Source organism: Lacerta agilis, chromosome Z (genome assembly GCF_009819535.1).
Source record: "Lacerta agilis isolate rLacAgi1 chromosome Z, rLacAgi1.pri, whole genome shotgun sequence".
Taxonomy (NCBI): domain Eukaryota; kingdom Metazoa; phylum Chordata; class Lepidosauria; order Squamata; family Lacertidae; genus Lacerta; species Lacerta agilis.
The window spans coordinates 19,734,196-19,761,269 of NC_046331.1; the positions used below are offsets into that span (position 1 = coordinate 19,734,196).

General features: G+C 40.4%; 1 protein-coding gene across 3 annotated transcripts in view; it reads left to right on the top strand.

Annotated features, from left to right (window-relative positions):
• Window positions 1–27,074, top strand: part of ATRX (ATRX chromatin remodeler) — a 91,970-nt gene that overhangs the window by 30,061 nt on the left and 34,835 nt on the right. For all 3 annotated transcript variants that reach the window (XM_033137008.1, XM_033137007.1, XM_033137006.1), the window contains 10 exons: window positions 6,947–7,077; window positions 8,125–8,304; window positions 11,980–12,073; window positions 13,899–14,001; window positions 17,931–18,107; window positions 20,249–20,387; window positions 20,600–20,709; window positions 22,613–22,759; window positions 22,974–23,151; window positions 26,540–26,677. In XM_033137008.1, the coding sequence (XP_032992899.1) occupies window positions 6,947–7,077; window positions 8,125–8,304; window positions 11,980–12,073; window positions 13,899–14,001; window positions 17,931–18,107; window positions 20,249–20,387; window positions 20,600–20,709; window positions 22,613–22,759; window positions 22,974–23,151; window positions 26,540–26,677 (1,397 nt within the window). The remainder of the gene's footprint in view (window positions 1–6,946; window positions 7,078–8,124; window positions 8,305–11,979; window positions 12,074–13,898; window positions 14,002–17,930; window positions 18,108–20,248; window positions 20,388–20,599; window positions 20,710–22,612; window positions 22,760–22,973; window positions 23,152–26,539; window positions 26,678–27,074) is intronic.

Consider the following 27,074-nt stretch of genomic DNA (forward strand, 5'->3'; position numbering starts at 1 on the left):
AGTTTGAACGAGGGGCCAGAAAACAAACCCCCAAATCCAGAAATGAAAAGAAACTAAGAAAATAGTGATAATTCCCACACCTTGCATAGGGTGTGTTATAAATGCATTGCAGCACTGTCTGTTTTAAGTTTCCATGTAAAATGCAGATTTTGTGTAACTTGAACACAATTTGATAATTATGGCTACCTGTAGGAATAAGAAATACCGGTTAGCTGGTATTGTGACACAAATCTTTGTTTTGGGTATTGAATATTTTTGAGTTGGTTTGCTCATTCATTATTAAGAAAATCTGATTAGAAAGTAGAGCCATGCTTTTGAAGAAATCCGTTCTGTTGTATCCAGAATGATTCACATTTAAATTTAAAAGTGAATATCTGGTGGCATTAATATAACGAATGACTGGTTTTTTGTGGTTTTTTTTTTTTTTAAAAAAACACCCATTCCTGTCATTGAGGTTTTATTGGCATTGTTTGGGGGCATTCAGTCACATGTTAAATTAAACATTTGCATATATGCATATATGATATTAAAGTTCAATGTTAAAGTATTGCTGTAGTTCAAAGATTTTAGTTTTGTAATCCGTACGATAGGGCTGGGCGATATATCAAAACATCATACAAAACAGGTTTGAAGTCCATATTGTGATAATGGTTTCATAATTTTTGACCTGGCAATATATTGTGAATCATAATGTGTGCGTGTGCACTATGCAGAAATCACAATGTGCGAAAAACCATAAAGCCAACCACTGCTTCTCTTGATTCCTGCAGCCATACTTAACTCTGCTGGCTCGGCTTTCCGCTGTCTCCTGTAGGAGGAAGCAAATCACAAGAGCAGCTGCTGGAAAAAAATCACAATGTGAAAATCACAATGTGGGAAAAAAACAATGAAGCCAGCCATTGTCTCTAAATAGCTCCATCCTTATTTCAGACATTGTGATATATCAGTATATCGCCATGTTTAGCTGATGATATATCACAATGTTGAAAACCAGATATCGCCCAGCCCTACCATATGGTTTCCTAATACCTAAATTCTATAATGGAAGAAATTGCCAAATAGTAGACCGGAGGGTGGTGGGAAGAGAAGAAGAAACAGTTGAGTAAAGTGAATTTTTCGTTGGAAGATTTGTTGGAATACCAAGAGTACTTACTACCAAGGCATCTAAATTCTAATGTTGGTTACCAGGAAGTTTCTTTTCTGGGCACTGTTTCTACAAAACTCAATAACCATGTTTTGGAATGAGGTGTCTTTGATAATGATATGTGCAATCAGCTTTGTGTGGTTAAGAACTGTTTGTTACCAATTTATCTGGCTTTTAGATACAGAGGAGAGCTTTTCGTTTCTCCCTTAAGTGAATATTGATACTTGTTCTGCCATATGCACCTGGATATAGATTAAAATGCTGCTAATCTAGCTGTTACTTGCTTTTCACACACAGCGTTAAAACAAATGTATAAAGGAATGTTTAAAATAATTGTTTAAAGATTGGCAGTATAAAACAATGAGCATACTTTTGAACAAAATGGGACTTAAAAAAAGATGCAAACTTGAGTCCCTTTTTAATTACTAGATTTTAAATTTTTAGTAGGTATTTTTAGTTAGAAAGTTGTTAGGTGCTTGCTTGGAGTATTATACTTTATTTCATAATACATAGCATGGAGTATTATACTTTATTTCATAATACATAGCAGATGTACCTTGAAATCATGAAGAATAATTATATCTAATACGTCAGTTCCTGGAATTGTATTTAAGGGGGGGGGGGTGGAGAGATAATGAATACAAGCAGGTCCCGCTATCGGAACAAAATACATTCCCAGGAAATTGTTTGTCAGGTGAGCATTTGCATAACAAGCTGATGATTTCCATTTCTTCTTATGGAAACATTTCTAACCTATGTTTTTTGCCTGAAACTGCTGCAGCTAATTAACAAAAGCCAAACAAAAGAAAAACTGATTTGTTCAATCACTCCTGCTCCCTAATATATCCGATAATAGAATCATAGAATTTTAGCGTTGGAAGGGATATAAGGGTCATCTAGTCCAACCCCCTGCAATGCAGGAATCTTAGCTAAAGCATTCATGACAGATGACCATCCAACCACTGTTAAAAACCTCCAAGGAAGGAGAGTCCACCACCTTTCGTGGGAGTCTGTTCCACTGCTGAACAGCTCTTACTGTCAGAAAGCTTTTCCGAATGTTTAGTCAAAATCTCATTTCTTGTAACTTGAAGCCATTGTTTTTGGTATGAGCTTAAGGGTCTGGTGACTTCTGTTTCAGTGTATCTGAAGAAGTGCGCATGCACATGAAAGCTTATACCAAGAACAAACTTACAGTGGTGCCTCGCAAGACGAAATTAATTCGTTCCGTGAGTTGTTTCGTATTGCGAAAAATTTGTCTTGCGAAGCACGGTTTCCCATAGGAATGCATTGAAATTTAATTCCCATAGGAATGCATTGAAATTTTCCTCTTGCGAAGCACGACCATAGAAAAATTCGTCTTGCGAGTCACCTAAAAAATTGAAAAACCCTTTCGTCTAGCAAGTTTTTCGTTGCGCGAGGCATTCGTCTTGCGAGGTACCACTGTAGCTGGTCTTTAAGGTGCTACTGGAAGGACTGTTTTTATTCTTTATTTTGTTTCAACTATGGGAGACCAACACGGCTACCTACCTGTAATTGAAGCTATTGGTTCGAGTCCTACCCTCCAGAGCAGGAGAAAACAAGCATGCTCCCTCTTCCATGTGTTACTCCTTAAGATATTTGAAAGATGGCTATCATATCTCCTCTCAGTTTCCTCTTTCCAGGCTAAACATACCCTGCTCCTTCAAGTGCTCCTTGTAATGTTTAGTTTCCAGACCCTTGATCATTTTGGTTGCCCTCCTCTACACACGTTCCAGCTTGTCAACATCCTTCTTAAATTGTGGTGCCCAGAATTGGGCACAGTATTCCAGGTGTGGTCTGACCAAGGCAGAGTAGAGTGGTACTATTACTTCCCTTGATTTGGACACTATACTTCTGTTGATGCAGCCTAAAATAGTGTTAGTTTTTTTGGTGCATCTAATTTATGGATCTAATACCCCAAATCCTTAGATCCTGAAATCAGATACCTGAGCAGCCAGTTTTGCTGTTTGGCAGCAACCATTGTCGGGAGAAACCATGGATGAAGCAATGTTTTTTTCTGTTCCAGTGCTTTTTTTCTGGGGATACTCAAGGGTGTGCAGCACTAGCACTTTTTTCTAGAAGAAAAATACTGGTTAAAATTGTGGCACTTACTGTAACAACTTTATGGGGAGTACTGGCACTTTTTTTTCTAGAAGAAAAAGCACTGCTCCATCCATTGTTTCTGCCCCAAATGGCTGCTGCCAAACAGCAAAACTGGCTGCTAAGATACCTGAATCAGACATTCTTGTAGTGAAGTTTGCTATGTTCAGATAACTGAGATTTTGGATAATGAGCTTTCCGATAGTGGACCTGCTTGTACTGTTTAATCCAGGAAAGAATAAATCTACCTCTCTTAGATGGAGTTGGTGTTCATCAGCAAATAGTCTTCACCAGTATGCAAGGTGAATTTTGGCTGACTTGTATTATATCTTTTGCAATGCTTTATGTTGTACCAGAATTAAGAAAATCATGTTGTACCAGAATTAAGAAAATGCAATTTAAAGAGTCTATTCACTGACTATGTATGTTAGATAGATCCAAAGAGCTGTTAAGGAGTTCCATAAGACACAAGCACTTCTGGTCCTCCTTCCAACCCTTTGTCCCCAAGCAGTGACTGCTGTGGAATAAAGGGATGCAGCTTGGGGTATTTCCCCATCCCATTTGCACACCAAAATGCTTTCGGCCAGCATATGGGGCTGTTCGGATCTCAACCATAGTGATTACTGTTAAGGGTTTGGTGACTTGTTCCCTGATATACCAATCCCAAACTTTCAAGTAAATGCACTTAGGTTTGCAATTTAATGGTTGCTTGTTTTTTGGTCAAAATACCCATTTCCACCAGGCCAAAGAGGGATGCTAGATATTTGTTAAAATGTTACAGCTTAGGCTGTACCCACAGCTTTCTTTTTCTGACAAAACTATTATTTTAACATGTTTCTTACTAAAGTGTAGAAATAATCTTTTGCCAAAGTGCAATATTTTAGTGGGTCATAATATAACACAGTGTCATATTTCATTGTGGTGTGTATTTGTTTCTTCTTGGTTTGTCTGAAATTTGAAATAGTACTGTTTTAATATGTTTGGAGTTATTTTTGTTCATTAAGAGATTCATAGTGTATTCATGCACAATGCCTTTGAAGTATTTGATGGATGCAATAAATTTTTGTAAAACATGTTTCTTGTCCAAGCATTTAATTTAAGAAATGTAGACTGCCAGTTTTTCTACTAAGATGGTAGGGCACAATTTATTGAGGTATTTTCTTTCATATTAAAAAAAGTTCCATGTATTAGTCATTTTTGTGGTCTGCTAGGTTAAAGCCATGTTAAAGCATGAAACATCATTAATAAAAGAAGCGTGTATTGTTTGCACACTGTTGAAGCTTATTTATAAGCTACTTTCAAGCAATTTAGGAGCATGTCAAATAAATAATTGTGAGTTTGTGTCTCACAACATATCTCAGAAAACTTGTGCATGCATTAAGGATTTATCATTTTCTTTCAGATGCAGTAGCCTGCATGATGCAAGCACATGTGCTGGCAAATTGCATAACACTTTCCTTCCCACAATATCAATAGTATTGCATTGATTTGTTGGTTGTGTGATTGAGTCAGCTTAGGAGCTGCCATTGATGTCTATTGAAAAGGCAGCAGGCACATGCATGGTATTAATCTTGCATTGTAGTTATAACTGCAAATGACTGCACAATATTTGAAATGGGGCAAAAGGTGGTCTCCCTTCAGTGCTGTAAATGAAATTATCAAGTATTAATGCGCTAATCAGCTATGCTTATTGGGGGCGGAGGTGGAAGGCCCTAGACTCTGATAAAACTGCCAAGGAGTGCCCGTTCATTAATCAAATTCTGTATTAAAGAGCAGGAATTCATCCCTCAAATACTTTACAGATGATTGTTTTATTACAGTACAGTGGTTGACCAGAACCATGATTTAAAACAGTCGCTTTGTTCACATGTTAGGGTAAACAAAGTTAATTATTTACCAGGAATGCACAGATGGCTCCTGACTTAGTATGGGCAAGAGCAGCAAGTCATGACGTGAAACCAAGTTTTCTCCTTAGCTTACCAGTCATGGTTTGAGCAAACAAAACCATGATATCCAATTTGGATGCAACACTTAAACCAGAAATCATGGATTTGTTACTTCTGCAAAGTGGGAATGATCTCCATGTCTATGTTAAAGCAATAATATTATTTACCATGATATACAAACTGCTTATACATATAATAAAGTTCAAGCAAGAGAAAGAAGTGAACTAACGTCCCATGAATAAATAAATGGAACTCAGCATATTTCATTGGGACTAAAATAGTGGTTCCCATAGTGAATGGTACTGCCCCCGGGAGGGTGATGCGATTTCCTAGGAGGGCACTGGAGGTGGGCCCACCCAAGCATGTTGATCACTAGAGCCTTGCGTTATATTTAAAGTTTTATTGCTCTTTTCACTTTCAAAGCTATTTCCTTTGGTAATGTTTGTTTGTATTTACGATTTTGAGTTGTCATGAGTCACAAAATAGCCAATCATTGGTAATAGCTTTTGATTTTCTTATAAATTAGTTACAGTACATCTGTGATAGGTGAAGGTTTGTGCATGTTTGGTAAGTAGTTATATATAAACACTTTGTGCTATAAATCTCCTTCACCCATACAACTTTTTAGTAAAAATGCGTAAAAAAAATTCATGCAGTATCTGGTATCAATGGATCAAATTCTTGAATTAATTAAACTAAATAGTTTTAATTGTATTTTGAATAAATGTGCAATTGTTAGCATTTTGAATTTTATTATGTTAATATCTTCCTTAGTGGGTTGTGCAAGACCCTTATTCTGAATTCTGCTTTTTATAGGGTAGGGGGTACTGGAAATGAGTTTATGGAACCATGGGGGTGGTGGCCTGAAATGAATTGGGATCTAGTGGACTGATTTGGCTGGCTTCAGACTTGTTGCTTTCAGAATTGTGCCCTACATCCACCCAAGCCATCCTGCTGTGAGGGAGATGGTTTGTCTCTTCTTGTAAACAAACAAACAAGTAGGCAAGTAAATAAGTTAACAGTAAGTTAATAAGTAAATATACAAATAAATGAATAATAGTAAGTAAACAGTAGCTTAATAGTAAGCTAATAGCAAATAAGTGAATAAATAGGTAAGTAAATAAGTACAAAATAAATAAACAAATTAAGGTCTTTAAGTATGCAAACAAACAAACAAATACATGAATAAGTAAATGAGTGAATAAAGCTCACTTGAGTGGTCAAGGGATATGGGATTATTATTTTTATAAACTGCTAAATCTGTAAGGAGATTGTTGGATAGACCACTGCCATAATCTAAAATACTTTCTTGGGATGTGGTTTTCCGCCCTTCAGAGATACGGATTTCTTTTGATATTTTGGAGGCTACCAAGATTGATGTGGGAATTCAGTTAGATATTGCTGTGCAGCTATGATGATGATTCAGAGAGGCTGACACCGAAAGGAGCCATATAAAAGTGTAACCATGTCTTGGTACCAAGTCAGCAAAATAAATACTTATGAAATTGCAAGGTTGTTTGACATTTTTTGGGAAAAAAGCAGCCTTTTCTTCCACAAGCAGGTTAATCCACCAAATTACTCATCCATTTCCAGCTTTACTTTTGCTCAGTTCTTAAAATTCTCAGTTCAGGTTTGTTTCCAACCATTAATCTTGCTCAGTTATTATGCATTTACTTTGGCATTTACTGATTTTTATTGCTGAACCAATGGAATACACCTTTTTTGTTTTACTTCAAAGAATTGCCAAGAAAATGCTTTTAGAAGAAATCAAAGCCAATCTTTCCTCAGAGGATGAAACTTCTTCTGATGAAGAATCTGATGAAGAGAAAAAGAAGAAAGGAAAGCATTATGAAAAAAGAGGTGACAATGGTGAGCACCACATAATAGTACAATAAGAGTACTAAAATATGATCTGTGACCTGGGTGGGCACTCTTACCATATAGAGGAACTGTTCTTTTCAAATTTATTGTCATTTCAAAATATTTAGTAAGAGGCTAATCAACAAAGCATCTTTTAAAGAAAATATGTAAATTGACCAAACATAGAACTCAGAACTGTATTTCTCACAGTACTTAACAGTAAGTACTGACACTCGTTTTTTTCTGAACATGTGGCAGCCATTTTGTGCTCGTACCCACAGCACTTTCTTCAATATATGAGTACCAGCACCTCATTTTGGACCAAAAGAAGCTCTTAATTGATTGAACTCATATGGCAGCTAGTTGTGAGCAGATAGCTATTATAGCTGTCTGCTCACAGTGTAAGGTTGTGCTGAAGCATTCATATAATGCCTTCGATCCTATGACACTCTTAAATATAACTTGAATACTTAATTATTTTCACAATATCCTTCGCATATTAAAAAGAACTCAAATGTGTTCTGCTTAGTGAATAAATTTAATAAATAATAATAAAATAATAACTGCTAAACTCAAGTCCTTCATAGCATAGATAGTATGTACAGGTGAAACTCGAAAAATTAGAATATCGTGGAAAAGTCCATTTATGTAAGCAATTGTTTTCATTAGCTACTGGAGTTTAATATATGAGATAAGACTCATGACATGCAGAGTGAGATATGTCAAGCCTTTGCTTGTCATAATTGTGATGATTATGGCGTGCAGCTGATGAAAACCCCAAAGTTGAAATTGTTAATTTGGGGTTCTCATCAGCTGCACACCATAATCAGAATTATAACAAATAATAGCTTGGCATATCTCGCTTTGCATGTCATGAGTCTATCTCATATATTAGTTTCACCTTTTAAGTTGAATTGCTGAAAGAAACGAACCTTTCCACGATATTCTAATTTTTCGAGTTTCACCTGTATTGTCATTACCTCCCTTTGATACTGATATGAGCTGGAAAAATAATTCGGGAGAAACTTTGTTGGTTCCCCCCCTTTTTTGTAACAGGAGAGAATGAACAGGAAGATGAGTCTGACTCTGATTCAGATGCTGATGGGGCTAAGAAACCCAGATACAGACACCGCTTGTTAAGACATAAGTTGACCACGAGTGATGGAGAGTCTGATGAAGAGAAAAAGGAAAAATCTAAAGAGGGAAAAGAAGTTAAACGCAGGAACAGAAGGAAAGGTACAAAATCTAAAATGTGTGGTGTGTGTCTACATATCAGGCTGTATAGGCAGCCATTATTTTGCTAACATACTGGTTCTTGAAGATGTTGGTACAATTGCTACTTTATTGGAATGCATCTGTCAAATAGCTGATAATCCATACTCTGGCAGTTCTTGAAGCAAGAATTAAAAATGCTTATTTATTCACATGAAAGGCTTATTTACCGCTTTTCAGGAAATGGTCTTTCAAAGCTGTTTACAGTCTCATTGAAGTATATCAATAAAGTACAACAATAGAATACCAGTACTATTGGACAAATGAGCATGGAGTAGTGGGGTAGATGCAGCAGAAACCTCTAAAATGTGTGTGCCAATCTCTAACTGATAATGACATATCTCCAAGGGGTCTGACATTGATTAGAATAGATGAAATCAGGTAGGATGATGCAGAAGGTCAAACTACTCAGGAATGGGACACTTTAGTTGTGTATTGGGTTTGGAGAGACAGGCCAGTATTTTAAGAGTATTTTTGTTTTCCCAAGGGTTTGGAAATGCCCATTGAGAATTGATTACTTTGAACAGCAGATCAAATGATTAACAAACTTATTTTCCTCAGTTCCAAAATTGTTTTGCCATGACATTGAGGCAAATTATTATTGCTGGAGGCCGATGACCATTACATTATAAAACCTAAATAAAAACAAAAATGACAGTCCTTATCACTTACCCAAACTACAACCATATCACCCTGAATATAGCCAGTTTTATCTGATCTCACAAGTGCCATGTGAAACAGATTTTTGTTGTTGAACATGCAGAAGCTTAAAACCCCTTGACCTTGTGGAATAGTAGAGCAGCAAGTTTAGAATTCTGTTGAATCAGCTGCTACTTGATAGTTGAAATCATGTTGATGATGCCACATGATTCAGCATGCGAACTTAACATTGTATGTCTTGAAATGATAAAAACATAGATTTAGGGGGTTCTCACCTTTTCCCAAATGTTTATTCTAATCTTAATTTAGAACTTTAAATTATCTTCCTGTTTTAGAACTAGCTTGCGCATCCCCAGGAGGCTCTTGACTTGTGTTCTTTGTTTGGGATGGGAGATTACTGTGGAAGAGGAAATCCCACTGGATACGTGCCAGGCAACAGACACACATACCGTGCAATCCTATGTATATCTACTTGGAAGTATGTCTCGTTATCAATAGAGCGTACTCCCAGGTAGGTGTGTATGGTGTTGCAGCCTTGTTGGGCCTAACATCTGAGTAGACATTTCTAGGATTTCACTGTTAAGTAAGCTCTTTGGATTCTGGCCTTAATAAGTATTTAGAGGGCATGAATGCAAGCAGATGGAGACTGCACTGGTGTTTTGCATCCGGTGTCACTTTCTCTGTTTATTTTCTTCCATTTCTTCACAATTAAAAAAGAAGTTTACCAAAGTCAGGTATTGTCTGCTACTGTTTGCTTCTATTGTTTTATTTTTATACAAATAAGATAATTTCATTTCATTGTTCTGCCTAATTCTGCTGAACTGTTTTAGCATGAGTTTTATTTTAGATAGCACTGAAAATAATATACCTGTTGAAACAGCTTTATATCTTTACTCAGTAAGCACTAGGATGCCACTATCCTTCACTTGCTTGAAGGTAGGAAAAAAATGAACGGCCTTCAAGCAAGTGGAGGATCATAATACCCACTTGGTGGTGTCCTAGTACCTCTGAAATACCTTACAGGTAAATACCAGCAGTATCTTCTGTTCTTTTCTTAGTCCCTTTCCCCTATTTTTCGTTAGAAACTCAGAAGTCCTAAACCCTCATTATTCTTCATCCACATTTAAATAATGAAATAAGTGTTTCTTCTGAAACATGCCAGTGTGTGATCAGCAGGTGGTACAGTTTCTACTTTTCTCTTTTTGTTCTTTTTTGTAACATTGGACATATTTTTACAGTTGACTTGCAACTTGTGGGGGTGGGTGGGTACATTCTGGGGATGTAGTCAAAATTACATATAGTTAAAAAGAACCCCTTGAACATACCCACATGGCCACCCATACCTTCTGGAGCCGGCACACTGAATGAGTGCTACCCCCTGAAGCAAGGCCCAGGCTCTGGAAGATTTATGCAGGTTCTGCGAAATCTCTCAGGGCCATTTGAGTTCTTAGAAGAGCCTCCCAGAGCCTAGTAAGCAAATCTGAAAGCTTAAAAGCTCTTTGTGGCTGGAAAAGCCTGTGCAAAAAAATGCTTTTGAGCTCTCTACCTTCCATGCATTTGATTTGTATGATTTCAACTGGCCAGACATCTCCTACCTAAAGGTTTTGTTTTAATTTTTAAAGCCCTGAAGAGGTTAGGTCCAAGGTTCCTCAGGGGTTGCCTGAGTTGGTGAGGCTTATTTGGCAACAATGAGTAACTGACCATTTTGTGTCATCGGTCCAGTTCTGTGGAATACTCCTTTTGTGGAGGAGGCACACAAAGGTCTCAATTTATGATCTAAGGGTTCATATGGAGAGAGGCCATCCTTGAGGTATAATGGTCCTGAGCTGTTTAAGCCTGTATAGGTTGAAACCAGCACTTTACATTGGGCCCAGTAACTACAGTGGTACCCCGCTAGACGAATGCCTCGCAAGACGAAAAACTCGCTAGACGAAGGCATTCGTCTAGCGGAAGGCTGCCCCGCAAGACGAAAAAGTCTATGGGGCTGCCTCGCAAGACGAAAAATTTTCGTCTTTTTTTTTTTCGTTTTGCAGAGCGCGGCTGTCATTGCCGCTCCGCAAGACGAAAAACCCGCTAGACGAAAATTATTTTCGTCTAGCGGGGCACCACTGTAATTGGCTGCCAGTGCTGTTGGGCCAGGATGTGCAATATATGCTCAAACCATCTTGCTTTGGTGAACAACCTGGGCACTGAATTCTGCACTAGCTGAAGTTTCGAAACCACCTTAATATAGAGGTTACCAGAGCATACGCAACAGAAGTTAGGCTACTCCTGTTTAGAGAGGAGTGCAGCTGGGTTACCAGCTGAAACTAGTGGAAGGCATGCTGCCCCACTGAGGCAACCTGTGCCACAAGTGACAACAGTGGATCCATATGTACCCACAAGCTGAAGTACTAGCTACATCAGAGGGTGTGTAACCTCATCAAGAGCAGGCAACATCCCATCCATCCAATCTAGGGAACTACCCACCAACAAGTTGCTCAGTCTTATCTGGACAAACCCCACATAAATTAAAGACAGTTAAAACAATTAAAAAACAGTAAAACAGTAAAAATCGTAATAGTGGTCCAGTCTCTGCTTTTAGCTGGTTCTGTACTCCAGAGATTTACATTTCCAGGTGCAGAGGTTACAAGATTACTCCTGCTCTCAGCTGCGGGCTGGCTTGCGTGAAGCTGAGTATTTAAGCAGTTGCAAGGTTAGTAGCAGGGAGTAGGTAACTGGTTGGTGAAAGGATTGAAATCTCTTATTACCCTCTCTCCTGTTTGCCCTTTGCCACAAACTGAATTCTCTTGGTTCCAGGATCAAAATACCGGTAAATAAAGTTGAAAATTTGCAAATTAATTGCATGCAAGATGTGAGTCAACTGTACTTCTATTGGCTTTCTATTAAAATGTTGATAAATAATGGTCATGTACTTAACTACAAGTGTTTTGCTACTGATGCAGCAATTATGATACCAATTTTTGTTTAACCTTAAAGTTAGCAGTGAGGATTCAGATAATTCGGAAGCAAATGAATCTGGAGTCAGTGAAGAAGTCAGTGAATCTGAAGATGATCAGCGTCCTAGAACAAGGTACTTCACTTTAAAAAGCTGCCGCTTTAAAACACGGCGCGGCTCCGGTCGGAAGGGGTGCTGGCCGATCGCGCCCGCCATCTTGGGTCGACTGCGCATGTCTGTACATGCGCAGTCGACCCAAGATGGTGGGCGCGATTGGCCGGCGCCCCTTCTGACCGGCAATGGAGCCGCGCCGCGTTTTAAGGCTGCAGCGAGCGAACAGCAGCGCTGCTGTTCGCTCACTGCAGCTTTAAAACGCAGTGCGGCGCGGCTCCGGTCATGCGCAGTCCACCCAAGATGGCGGGCGCGATCGGCCGGCGCCCCTTCCTACCGGAGCTGCGCTGCGCTGTGCTTTAAGGCTGCAGCGAGCGAACAGCAGCGCTGCTGTTCACTCGCTGCAGCTTTAAAACGCGGCGCGGCGCGGCTCCAGCCAGCTTACAGTGGTACTGCGACGAATTCGTCTTGCGAAGCACGGCCATAGACGAATTCGTCTCGCGAGTCAACTAAAAAATCGCAAAACCCTTTCGTTTTGCGAGTTTTTTGTTGTGCGAGGCATTCGTCTTGCGGGGTACCACTGTACTACTATTTCACTGTATACTGCAGTTCTACTGTTTTTACTGTCCATATTGCTTTTAATGATACTGCATAATGTTTTTATGTTGTAGATTTTTAAGAGTTTTAAGCAGTTTATCAATTCTAAAAATTTAATATATCTTCAGCTTAAGTTGTAAAACTGACAACCCTTAAATCTCTTCAGACCAATGTTCTTCTACTGCAATACATAATATTAGGTCAACAATTAGTCAACAAGTAGTTCATTAATATGAATAATTTACCACAAGTTTAGCACAGAATGTTCTACCTCTATTGCTGGAGGCAGTATGGATTTGAATACAAAGTGCTGGCAATTGCAGGTGAATATAAAGTGCTGGAGTTGCAGTGCTATATAGTGCTTGTGTTTTGCCTGCTGGCTTTCCATTGGAAAAGGTTATTTCCAGTCAAAGGCGACTATGGGGTTGTGGCACTCATCTCGCTTTCAGGCCAAGGGAGCTGGCTTTTGTCCACAGACATCTTTCCGGGTCATGTGACCAGCATGACCAAACCACTTCTGGTGCAACGGGACACTGATGGAAGCCAGAGCGCACAGAAACACTGTTTACCTTCCCGCCGCAGTGGTACCTATTTATCTACTTGCACTGCTGTGTTTTTGAACAGCTAGGTTGGCAGGAGCTGGGACAGAGCAACGGGAGCTCACCCCATTGCGGGAATTTGAACTGCTGACCTTCTGATCAACAAGCCCAAGAGGTTGAGTGGTTTAGACCACAGTGCCACCCGCATCCCTGCGGCTTCCCATTGGTACATCTGGTTAGTCACTGTGAGAGCAGAGTGCTAAACTAGATGGGGCTTTGATCTGATCCAGCAGGGCTGTTCTTACGTTCTTACACCAAAACAGTTCATTGAGTTATAAACATTATTAAGGGGTCATTAATTTCAAGTTTGTTGCAACTATCAGTTTCTTAATTCCTTAAGCAGGAGTGCATTCCTGGTTATCTGAGTCATTAGTTTTTTAGTAGAGCATAGGAAAAGAGGCCATCACCATAGTGCTTCATTATGAAATGTTGGTGCAGATGAAACTAGAGGAGTTAATTAGTTAATAACAAGGAGCAGGAACAACAGCTACAGTTCTTGTGTTCAAATTGATGCATGATATATTCAATCATCTGGCAGAGGAAGTGAAAATGACATTTCCATGGTTAAGTTCAGTTTTGGATCTGTTGGTTTAGTAGTAATTGAGCAGAAAATCCATGAACAGAAAATCTGTGAATCCTCTTCAATGTTTCAGATCTGCCAAGAAAGCTGAATTAGAAGAAAATCAACGAAGTTACAAGCAGAAGAAGAAAAGAAGACGCATAAAAGTACAGGAGGATTCATCCAGTGAGAACAAGGTATAGGTTCTGTGGCCTTGAGGATTTAGAGTGCACATGTCAAATAGCGCCTCTCCCCACAGTAAAAGGCAAACTCCATTTAAACCTGAAGAGAGTTTCTAAAAAAAGTTTAGTATGGCAGAGGAATGGGTCAGCTCTTCAAGGTGAGTGAGGGAGTCAGAACTGTCATTCCGTAGGATGCTGTAAGTCCTTTGCCTGATCCTATGCAGCTCTTTGGATCCTGGCTTCTCTTTATTATTCTTGTGAAATAAATTACTATCATTTTATTTATATGCTGCTTTTCCACACACAAAAATAAAATGAGTTGCTCAAAGCAGCTTACACCAAGGAGAACGGCAATACATCACAAAATCTAAAACCTCAGGAACACTTTCATATTAACAAAATCGAAAATTCTTTCTAGTAGCACCTTAGAGACCAACTGAGTTTGTTCCTGGTATGAGCTTTCGTGTGCATGCACACTTCTTCAGCTCATACCAGGAACAAACTCAGTTGGTCTCTAAGGTGCTACTAGAAAGAATTTTCGATTTTGTTTTGACTATGGCAGACCAACACGGCTACCCACCTGTAACTTTCATATTAACAGGAAGACTAAAATAACAAAATAATGACAGAAATAGCAGCATACAAAAGTAATATTTCTTTTCTGTGTATGTAACAACATTGAATTTAACAATGTATTTCCTGGCAGTGGCAAAAATGACTGAGCTTCACCCTGAATGTAGAACCACCATTCCTCATATTCCCTCTACTGCTGCAGCTTCTTACAAGGCTTTCTTATAATTTTGGTATTTTCCATGGGCAACAGGCCATCACATGGGTGTTGCTTTGCCACCTATTTTCCAAGGAAGTAAATGACTATAGAGTTCAAGGCTGCTTCCTGCCCTCATTCAGTCCATTTCCTGCCTTCATCTTGGGGTGGACATATTCAGCTTTGTTCTAAACTTAGCCTGCCTGTCTTTGTACTTGCTGACCTTGGACCCATTGTGAGTTTTTCTAACCTGTGTGAGTGGTTGAGTGTGTTACTATTATTAAGCTTTCCTCCACCACTGTATCTTAGCCTTTTATTCCCTTGATCATATGTTTTGTTTTTTTAAGTTCACCTTTATTCTGTGGTTTTTCTCCCTTCCCCTGGCTGAATTTCTCACTATTTTTTCTCACCTTGTTTGAAGCAGCCTAGCTGCTGGCTCAAGGCCTCTTTCTGTCAACCATCCCAGTCATATCTTGGACTCTTCACCACACTTGCTAAAACCAATGGTTCCTGTTGTCATACCAGCTCCATACTGCCAACTCTCAGCACAAGCTCCTTTACCTTCCTTTGTCAGTTTGCCTCTCACTATTGGTAGACCTCCATTGAACATCTCAGCAAAGGGGTCCCATTTTGGGATCCAGAAGGTGTTCTGATCATGCCAGATGCCAGTCTTTTAAGGGGGGGGGTTTCCATTGCCAGGGTGAGTTTTTAGAACAACTGCATTTGTTTGCCACACCTCAGAAGACTCAGCTGCCAAAGTTCAGTGCAAGGTAGCAAGTAGAAGGTGCTCTGGGCATCAGTGCCCTGTCTACCTAGCCCCCACCCCCTGATTATTGTTTGCCTTTCCTCTTCTTCCATTTCTGGCCCAGATTCAGGTAGCAGTGATTGGAATGGCCTCAGTACTGCTGGTGCCATATGGGCCTGACAGCCTGGCATTTGAGTGGAGCCATCTAAAGCATTCCAGACTGCATAGGTGGGGACTACTATTCTAGCATACCATTGACCTTTGACCAATAGAAGATACCAGAGCATGTAGTAAACCATTCATGAGTGGTGCTGGTTTGAAGGTGTAATTCCAGCCAAAGTTACTGTTCAACAAATGCTGTCTTTTCTACCCAGTGATCTGAAAACTGGCTTGGAAGCTTAATACGTTTAGATGTCACGTCTCAGCCATTTCCTCCATTGTGACTTTTGACTTGGCTGCTCCTTCATTTGGTGCCCATCCACTGATGAAGTGCTTCTTGAAAGATGCCTTCCTGTTCTTGCCTCCTGTAGCACACTGCTTTCCATCTAAGGAGTCTTCACAAATTGCTGCAAGCTCTCCAGTGGCTTTCTTTGAGCATCACACTGTTCCTCTAGGAATTCTTTCTTTTAAGGTACTCTTCCTCCTCACCATCACATCAGCTTTGTGTGTTTTCAACCTGGAACCCCTGGCTACTGACTGGCATCTCTGTGTCTTCAAAGACTCTGTGGTTCTCTGAACCGATCCAGCTTTCATTCGCAAGGGGAATTATTGCTTTTCATCACAACCCAGCATAGTTTTTTGCCTTCTTTCTGTCCAAATCTAAGTCATCCTCTTGATCCTGAGAAGGCATGGCACTCCCTCACTGTCAATTGGGCCTTCAATTGAGGTGTATATTAACTGCACAGAATATTGTATCCTTTCATCCACAAACCTTGGGCAAGAAGGTCTCTTGAACTGCAATAACTTGTTGGCTGAAAGCCTGTACAGTGGTACCACTGGTTACGAACAGGATCCGTTCCGGACTCCCGTTCGCAACATGAAAAGGCCGCATCCTGAAGCGCCAAATCTGTGCATGCTTGTCCCATGATCCTGCGCTTCTGCACATGCGCGCAACATAATTTTGCACGTCTGCACATGCGCGAACCACCGAACCCGGAAGTAACTTACGGGTTCGGCGTATTAGTATCCCATGATGAATGCAACCTGCAGCATTCGCAACACGAGGTATGACTGTATTTCTTTTGGCTATGAGTCTTCTAATTTACCTGTGTCTTCAAATATCATAGCCCATTCTACTAGATCGGCTATGGCTGTGGTGGCCTTTGTGACCAGCACCTTGCTTCAGGACATATGCAAGGCCATGGCATGGGTTACTTCAAACTCTTTTGCCAAGCATTACAAACTGGATAAATTTGCACATGCAGATGCCTGTCTTGGGTGGCAAGTTTCTACAACAGTTGCTTCTGCAGATCTAATTCATACACCCGCCACTGCCCCCCCAGCTATTGGGAATGTCATTCCATGTGATGGATTGCCACCCATAGAAAGTGGATTATTGGTCTCACCTGAATAGTCAATTTCATGGATGTCACACCATCACACACACACCCTTCTATGGGTGGGCTGCAAATCTATGTAGGCTCTTTCCTTTGCCAAGGTCCATGTCTTTTGTCTATTGGTTCAAGTTTGTTTGTGCATGAGTTGACTTCTCTTCTTCCAGTATTCATTTTGTTAATCATCTGCTCTGGCTCTGTGTCATTCTCGTCAGAAAATGGATTGAATGAGGGCAGGAAGCAGCCTTGAACCCTGTTTTCTGCCTTGGACAATAGGTAGCGAAGTAACACCCATTCAGGTAAGACAAATGGTTGGATTCAATTGGTAGTATCTAATAGAATATGCTTTGATACGACTGCTATATGGTAGCATTTTGGGGGGAGCTTCTGAAAGAATTAAATATCCCCCATAAAGAGTTTATTACTGCTACACGTTGCAATTGTTGTACTCAATATAAATTGTAGTTTGCCACTGTTGCACGTCTTACTTTTGATTCCCTCCTTTTTGTCCTACACTGCATAGCAAGCCACTTTTGAAACAGGAGGACCTTCAAAAACAGTTTGTGTTGCAACTTTGGGGTATTTAGGGTGCTTCTGAAATACAGTAAGGGCATCCTTGTTTGGTAAGTGCTCATGTGAATAAGTAAATACAATTGTAATAAACTAGCCAAACATTTTTCTCATGCACTTCTATTCAGCTATGGTTGCCATGTATTGTACACTACTAATATTTGGCACCATTAAAAATAATATTAAGTAGCTTTTTTTACAGGACTATTATTTACAAGACTATTCATTGTTTCCTATTTATTACAACACTCATCAACATGTATGAAAATATGGTAGACTTTCAACCAGTATTTTCTTCTGATTTTGACAGAGTAATTCTGATGATGATAATGATGATTCAAAATCTCCCGGGAAAGGTAGGAAAAAAATACGGAAGATACTTAAAGATGATAAGCTTAGAAGAGAAACTCAGAATGCTCTGAAAGAAGAGGAAGAGAGAAGACGGCGCATCGCGGAAAGGGAACGTGAGAGGGAGAAGCTAAGAGAAGTAAGTTTGCTTATTATATACAAAGGGCATCAGGGATTAGTCTGTTTGTTGTTAGCTTAGAACACTTTGGTGCTGGGGAATCATAATCAGTGTGCAATAGCATTTCCCAGGAACTGTAAAATGTTACAAACATTTTAAATGTATTCATTATTATTACTCTTACCAACAATCTACTCTTTCAGACGTATGCTTACGATATTTTTATTTACCCAAGCCCATTCTAGTTGATATTTTAAACAATAGGGGTACCTCCAGGTAGGGCTAGGAAAACTTGTCTGAAAATGAACAGCCAGTGCTAGTTAGTGTTAACTATACTGAACTAGATGGCTTAGCAGCCTGAATTGATCTCAAGTAGCTTCCTTTGTTCCTATGGAGGACAGTTTTCAGCTGTCCTCCAGACCAGATGAATCCTCCCAAATTGCCCCCTTCCCTGTTTTGCTCATGGATGCCTTCTGTCAGTGGGGCAACACAAGCTGGATAGTACATATGTGCGAAAAGTACAATAATGTTCAGAAAACACTTGTTGAATGTATTTAACAACTTTTAAGAAAAAAACAACCTCTTGATTATCCAATCCTTTGTAAAAATATGGAACTGTTAAGGTTGTTGGTGTTTTCTACACTGACTGGTAGCAGCTCATTAAGGTTTCAGACAGAATTCTCACCCAGCCCTATGTGGAGTACTGGGGTTGAACATAGCAACATAGACATGCACATCATGTGTTATTCCACTGAACTATAGCCCTTGCCCTCAACAATGAACTCTTCAAAATTATTGCTGTTTCTTTTTTAAATGAATTTTTGTAGAGGTATATTAGAAAATTTTACACAAAATGTATACATACAAAATCACAAAAATATGTATGAAGATTGTCTGCTGAATGAAATGTAAATAACCATAAAAAGTACTACTGTCATCATTCTCATTATTAGAGGTCATGTCATGTTGTTTGGGACACTGGTGGCCCAGGGAGATTATTAGTTTTATTGATATACCTAATGAAGAGAAACCATGTAACATCAAAATTGGCCCATATCACTTAATTTTTATTTATTTCATAAAATTTACACACTGCTTGATTGTAAAGCACCTTAATGACTTGCCTGTGTTGGGTCAAAAGTTCATATTATATTGCCCCCCCCCCTTTTTGTACCATTCCTTCTCTGTGGGCACAGAAAGCCCCTTCCAATGAGTAGCTAGTTCCAGCTGGGCAGCAGCTGGTAACATTGCTAGTAATTCTCTATATTGAACTCCATTATTATTACCACTTCCAGTCGAGAAGAGTGCTAAGATTGGATGTAAATCGAGGATTTGGTTGGTAATTTTGTCTAGTTCAAAATGTCTTCCAAAGTTTTGGGGCTGTCTCGCAGTGTGGAACTTTGGAGGTTCGTTATCTCGTAGAGACCAATAACTAGGCAACGGGTAGCAAAACAAAGAAGGATTTGTTCTTGTGCAAGAATGGTGTCACATTCACTTTAGGGTGAATACAAGAGATCCCAATTACAGGTTACTCACATACCCACAGTTCCTGTGTCACCCATTTGCAAGCGTCCCCACCTTAGTTTGTCCCACCTTAATGCAGTAGATAATGCAGACAAAAAGACTTGATTCTCTTAAGGGAGTTCTTTTTGGATCATCTTTTAATAATTTCTTTTTAATCTTTCATCTTGTTATTTATTACGTCTGCTAGCTTGTGATTAAGAGAATCTCCTGTTGTTGAATGGAACAAATTATTCAAAGATGCAACTGTTAGCAGGTTAGAAGCAGACATTACTGCATTCCCCAGAAACGGGATATAGATTTAACCCAGGGCACTTTCATTTCTAGCTTAACTATTATTTATGCTTTAGCTCATTTCTTTTGACCAGAGTGCCTCCATTTTCCAACTGTCCCCAAACACATATGAAGCACCAATTTGCAGTTTTCCAATGAAGTCCATGACTATGATGCAAGCCTCATTTGTAGACTTGGCATGGAATGCTCCCTGTCAAATACAGAGTAATTGTTTCATATCTTGGGATAAATCCATTTCCTTGCAACTGAAAAAGTAAGGCTTCACAATATTTATTCTGGTGTTAGCTCTGAGTAGCTTTGTTGTTTCTGTAACAGATTGAATTAATTGCACACAAAAATCTTTCCAGGTGATAGAACTAGAAGATACACCATTGAAATGTCCAATTACAACTAAGCTGGTTTTAGATGAAGATGAAGAAACCAAAGAACCTATAGTACAAGTTCATCGTGACATAGTTACAAAGCTGAAGCCACATCAAGTCGATGGTAAGAAACAGTGGCAGGAGCTTTGCCCCCAAAACTGTGGATTTCTATGAGTTTTACCTTTTTAACTGGTAGGTTTAGAGAGATGTTGCAGTGTTCTGTGACTGCCATCATAAGCCAAAACAAGAAATAATGCTTGTTTATTGCTGCTTTAAAAAAAATTAGTGCAGAGTATTAATATTTCTTTAAGGATCTTTTGTAAAAATTACTTCTAGGTGTACAGTTTATGTGGGATTGCTGTTGTGAATCTGTGAAAAAAACAAGGAAATCTGCAGGCTCTGGATGCATTCTTGCCCACTGTATGGGTCTGGGAAAGACCTTGCAGGTATGTTTCAAGGATTTGTTGGCAGGGATAGAACTTGCTCCTTCCAGCTTTGGTGAAAGCTGCAGCATCATGTAAATGTAAAAGCCTTCTCCTGTCTGTTTGTGTGTGTATTCCCATTACCTTTTTTAGCCTTACTATAGTTTCCATCTTAAGGCAATAATACAATATCCAGTTTATTTGTAGTCACTGTAGGGAGAATAGCTTGGTGCAGGGAGGAGAGATTTTATTACATCTTGATACCACCCTTACTCCAAGGGCCTCAAACACTTTACATGAAGGGTGGTTATCCAATTTTATCCTCTGAACAATCTTGTGAGGTAGGTAAGACTGAGAAAACAGCTTGTCCCCAATTCATCCAGTGAGCTTGTTAGTTGATCTGGGAATTTGAACTTTAGCCTCACCTGTGCTGATCCAACATTCTGTTTATACTACAGTGACATATTGCATCTGTGTTGCAGTTCATTCCCTCTTCAGCATGGGAATGTATACATACCATGACTTTAAACACACACACACACACACTGTTTGAAATTAGCCAGGTGCATTTTGCACGTGGCTATTGACTGCTTGTGATCAAGTGAAGATGCCTGGGCACCAGGATGGCACCTGATATCTCCACCATTAGGAGGTGCATGCCTTGGGATTCTTGTATCTTGACTGCACACACCAGTACCACATCTTGTAGAACTCTATCCATTATATTTTATCTGCACAATCAGAATGAATTTGAAGAACCAAAACACTTTTTCTGTGTAGCCTGAGCAGGGGCAGTCATCATTAAGAAAAAGAGGTAGGAATAGGCCAGCATATAAGTGGAGTTTTCACAGTTCTTTTAAGTTTTCACAGTTCTTAACCTAGCTCAAGGTTGTCATCTGAACTAGCCAGATGTTTAACTGAGAATCAATCACAGTCAGTCCATCATTTGAAAAGTAAGACCATATAGCTGTCTAACCCAAAAATGGCAGCTAGAATTCCATTTTGGTGACTGTAACCTTAGTTTAAGGAGCCATTTGGTGCCTAGCTTACATATCTGAGTTTCTAACACTGTGTGTGCATGCACACACAATGATACTTATTTCAAAAAAGAACAGTGGCAGAAGGATAGCATAGCTGTGTTGGTTACTGAAAGAATGCTCCTTTTGTTGTAGTATTACAATCATTGAACACCTAGCCCATAAAACAATAATAAAAAACTAAAAAAGAAAATTAAGAAATAACTCACAAAATATCCTGGGCACGCACATTCCCGTCACAGCTTATAGCAGGAGTGATGGTGTGCTGTCTTAGGGAAATCCTGCATTTCCCCCCAGGTATAACAAAATGCATTCTGTACTGTGAAAATGCTGTAACCTTGCAGGGGAGAAAACATAATAGGAAAATATCAGGACTGCGCCCAATAAGTGAGTAAAAGGCTATGCATATGTTGTTCTACAGTCAGAAGTTTGGATGGCTGAGTGTTTGACGGAGTATCTCTTGCCTCTGTTAGTAGTATTTTTCTCCCAACCTGAATACAAAGTATATCTTTAAGTGCTAGAGTTTCCTTGGGCTTTTCTACACTAAAGTTGTACATCTTTGAATGGATTAACATGCACCCATAAGCCCCCTTTCACACCCAAACATCTGTCAGTTAGTTAACTACCAAGAGAGATTGTCCACTGAACAGCTATATTGGATGAAGGCAAAATTAGTTGATTGCATAGCAAATACACGCAGCAAGCTTAATACAAGGAGGCAGGCTTTTATTTGCACACAAACCCCTAATAAATAATTCATTATGAAGATCAACTAGTTTTGCCCCGTTAGTCATCACATTAATAAAAAATATTTGTAGCTGTATTTTTCTGTATAAAAATGTGAAGACATATATTAAAGGTGATTTTTTTTAACTTTCTCTCTCTTGAAGGTAGTTAGTTTTCTTCATACTATTCTGTTGTGCGACAAGATGGATTTCAGGACAGCTCTTGTTGTTTGTCCGCTGAACACAGCCCTGAATTGGTTGAATGAATTTGAGAAATGGCAAGAAGGCTTAGAAGACGATGAGAAACTTGAGGTATGTATAATTCATGCTGGACTTCAGGGTACATTCAGTTTCAATCATGGCAAATTATGTAATTAAGAAATGCAAACAGTAACATTTGTGTTGAATGTGTGAGAAGTTTATCCATTGAGTATGAGCGTTTTCAATATTTAATATTCTGCAAGTACATTAATGACATGTTTGGTTGGCGTGGAAATTCAGTTTTTTTTTTGTCTGTTTTCACAAGGTCTGTGAACTAGCAACAGTGAAACGCCCTCAAGAGAGAAGCTATCTGCTCCAAAGATGGCAGGATGAAGGGGGTGTAATGATCATAGGCTATGAGATGTACCGTAACCTTGCACAAGGGAGAAATGTGAAGAGCAGGAAACTCAAGGAAATATTTAACAAAGCACTGGTTAATCCAGGTAAGCCAGAATGTTACACAAATCATTTTAAGTGAATTGGTCACAGTGATCAGATCGCTTTGAGGCTTCCTCTGTTGCAGGGGACTGATGGATAGGTAGTTCATCCATTACATATTTGGAAGCAGGTATGTGTAAAGTGGGTCCCTCTTGCTGGAGTTCGACACACAAACACAACTCTGCAGTGTTCTCTAGCTTCCCAAGAAGAATTCCAACCATGCCAGAACAGAAGCTGCCTCCCATTCTCCTCCTCTCTCCCTTCTCAGTGTGTCATATATCTTGGAAGCACACAGTCTTCTTGTCAGACTGTTTTGGGGTTTCATATTAATTCCTGGAACAATGATGATGTTTGAAATGCTGCAGTAATACATTTGGGATTTCTTATTTTGTTGATCGTCTATATCTGATTGGTTGTTTATTTCTGTATTATGGTGATGTTTCTGCATAGCATCTTAGATCGAGGATTGCAATCTTTCTCTGTAGTCTGTTGTATTTAATCCTTACTTTTTCTGTGACTATGTTGTATCTATATGCATTCCTGTGTACCAAGGGAGTCCCCTGAGTATGTAGGAACTGTTGCCTTGTTTTTGTTTTTGCTTTAGTTTCCCCCATATATTTGTCCACCCTCCCTCCAATACTTGAAAGGCTGCCTTGTCACCTGATGACTGCCCATCTGCTAACATGTACCTGTAGGGCAGGGGTCTGCAACCTTTAAGACAAAAAGAGCCACTTGGACCCGTTTCTGAAGAAAAAAAAAGAAACTGGGAGCCGCAAAACCACTGCAACATTTAAAACAAATATAACACTGCATTTTATTTTAAAAAAATCCGATTTAAATTTAAAAAATCTGATTTAAATAAAAAAAATCTGATTTAAATAAAAAAAATCCATTTTTTTGATTTTTTTTAAAAAAATCATTCATTTTTATCCAACCTGGGGACCACTACCAGGTCACAGCCTGATCCAAGGTGGGTTGCAACAGCATACAAATATTTGATTTGTTGTTGTTTTTTAAAATGAGTCCTCAACTGCACACTTGTGTTAAATGTTTGTCCCATGTCTAATTGAAGACTGCTGGCTTTTACAATAATCTTAGTGTCTTTTACCCTTAATATTCCAGACCAGAGGCTATGCTCACCTCTTCCAACCTCCTCTCTTGCTAAATAAAGCACAGAATTGCACCAGAGAAGCCTGTGATGTTTGTGCTGACTTGCATACAGGTGGCGGTAGTAGTTCATAGTGTTCAAACCTTTTTAGGGGAGTTCCCTGCCCCCTTAATGACAATGGCGATAGATTTTGCACATGAACACAGATCCAAGAGAGGGGGAGGGGGGAAGGAAGCGAGAGAAAGCTTTCCCAGTTTTTACACAAGCCGGAGCTTGAAAAGTTGCCAGAGCGCGTGCGGCAAGGAGACTAAAGAAGTGCTATTGTGGGTCGAGTGACCTAGAACTGGGAGAAAAGAAAGCGCGGGAGAACAAGCCCCTCTTTCAGCCGCCGAGGAGGAATCCCCCGGATCTCCTCCAGCCACAGGCTGCCCAACCAAACCGGGGCAAAGCCAAGGCGCCGCTCTTTGCGCCACGCGTTTGGAGAGGCCACTTTGGAGAGGCCACAGCCGGAGGGCGCGGCGCAGGCGGCCAACTTGCGCTCCCGCGCTCCGCCCGGCAGCCTAAGCAACACACCTGAGGAAGCAGCGGCAGAGGACTCCCCCTCCCCAGTCCCAGTCCCCCACCCCAAGGGACTCGTTGGGGGGTTGCAAAGCCCCCCGCCCGCGGCAGGCAGAGAGCTCGACGGTGGTTTCTGCCCAGCCAGCCCAGCTTTGTGCCCTGGAAGGCGGGGGCGACGTGACTAACCTTGCCTGGTGAGGTCCGGTGGCGGCTCCGCTCGACGCTGCTGCGGAAGAACGCACAACTGCCTTTTCCTCCATGCAGCCTTTTAAAGCAGCCACGTCCCTGCTGTGCGTGCTCGGGCTCCTAGGAGCCTCCAAGCCCCCTCGCGACACATGCACCCATTGGCTCCTGAGACGCGGGTCCCGGGCAAGGGCGAGTCCTGGCCTTGCTCCGGGGCGGAGAGAGACGCGTGCCCGCGAGAGCGCGGTCTGAGGCTGCGAGCGGAACCAGGAGTGAAGGAGGCAGCGGCAGGGAAACAGGCGCAGCTTCCTCGACCATTTTTAAAAGGAGGGCTTCCCCCCTCGCCCTCGCCCACCACCCGCCGCCCCTGGCCCAGCCCACAGCTGCCTACCTCGTTGTCGCCTCAATGCAGCAGCCAGCAGCAGCTCCACACCAGCAGCAGCAGCCACACCTCTGGAGGGAAACTGCTGCTGTCTGCTGCTGCGCCTGCCCTGGCAGAAATGAGGCACGACGCATGAGCAGAGCAGCACAGCAGCAGCACCCTCAGCCTCCGGAGGGCGGGCCGCCGGCCAGCTGGAGAAGCGGACAGGCGTATCCGCCCCAGAGCCGCGGCAAAGGTGTAAAAGAGCCGCATGCGGCTCCGGAGCCGCAGGTTGCAGACCCCCGCTGTAGGGTAAGGGTAATGTACTGAATAGATCTTCCAGGCGGCATTTTCTTTCAGCTTGGATAAATGGTTAACTGCAAGTCATAGTTTTGTACAAGGTGTTTCCCATCTTGCTAACTTGACTCAGATATTGCTGAAAATTAATTATGGAGAATTATCATTTTTACAGGATTATATTCAAGCTTGATTTTATTTCTAGGTTCCAGTAGATGGTGGTATAGCTTGGAATTATAAATGCATATTGAGAAATACTGCTAGAGAGAATCTGCATGGTTAATTTCTTGGGACACTTTTCAAGGGAATTGCTACAGAACGCTCTGTTTTGTAACCCGTGGACCAACACATAATGTTCAATAAGCTGTTGGATCAAGTGATGTTGTTTCTTGCATATATCTATTAAAGTTGTGATTGTCATGTTTCTCTTGCCTTTCTGGCCTTTAAGCATTAAAAAGTACCGAAGGTAATCCTCTTGTTTTCTATTTGAGAAAATGTCAAGGAAAATCATAGCTAATATGAAATACCCAGTAATCTTCTACCATGCTCAGGAGGGTCACATTATGCACATTTAAAACTGTTGCACACGAGCAATTCCTTGCAAGATCTTACTTTGAGCACAGAGAGGTGCCATGGCAGTACAGGGCAGATAGAGAACTTGCTCTTTCCAGACTGGAAATGGGTATCTTCCACCTGGACTCTCATGAGTGAATGTTTTGCCACATCAAAAGACTGCACATATGCTTCCCTTTTGTAGGTGTAGTTACCTCTGGATCAAAGTAGAAGTGGCAGTTAAGCTGTATGTTTGTAAGAAGCCTGTGAAATATTTCTTCTTGGTATCAGCAAGATTCAAAGTAGGCTCTCCCCCTGCCCTTTTTTAAACCAGGCCCTGACTTTGTCATATGTGATGAAGGACACATACTGAAAAATGAAGCTTCTGCTGTTTCTAAAGCTATGAATTCTATAAGGTCCAGGAGGAGGATCATTCTTACAGGAACTCCATTGCAAAACAACCTCATAGAATGTAAGTACAATTTGAGTTGGTTCCTGATGACCTGAATGGGTTGGGTATCATCCCTCAACACATGATGGAGGCAGTAGAGCAAAGAACTTTGGAGCCAGGTGCAGTCCCCTCAGTTTTTTCTTTCCTGCCTGAACATCTATTTTATATATGTCAGTGATTTCAGTAAAATAAAATTTAAAAGCTTTGTTAATATGAGGAAGTGAGTATTCCTGAAGCCTTGATTTTCTTCTTCACTTGTAATCCTCAGGTGTATTCAGTTATTTCCTGTGTCATTCACACTCAGAGTAGATCCATTGAAATTATTAAACTTTACTAATTTAGGTCCAGTAAACTTACTGGGTCTACTTTCAGCAAAACTTGGTTGGATACAGTGCGTGGGTTTTTTTAAACATGTGTC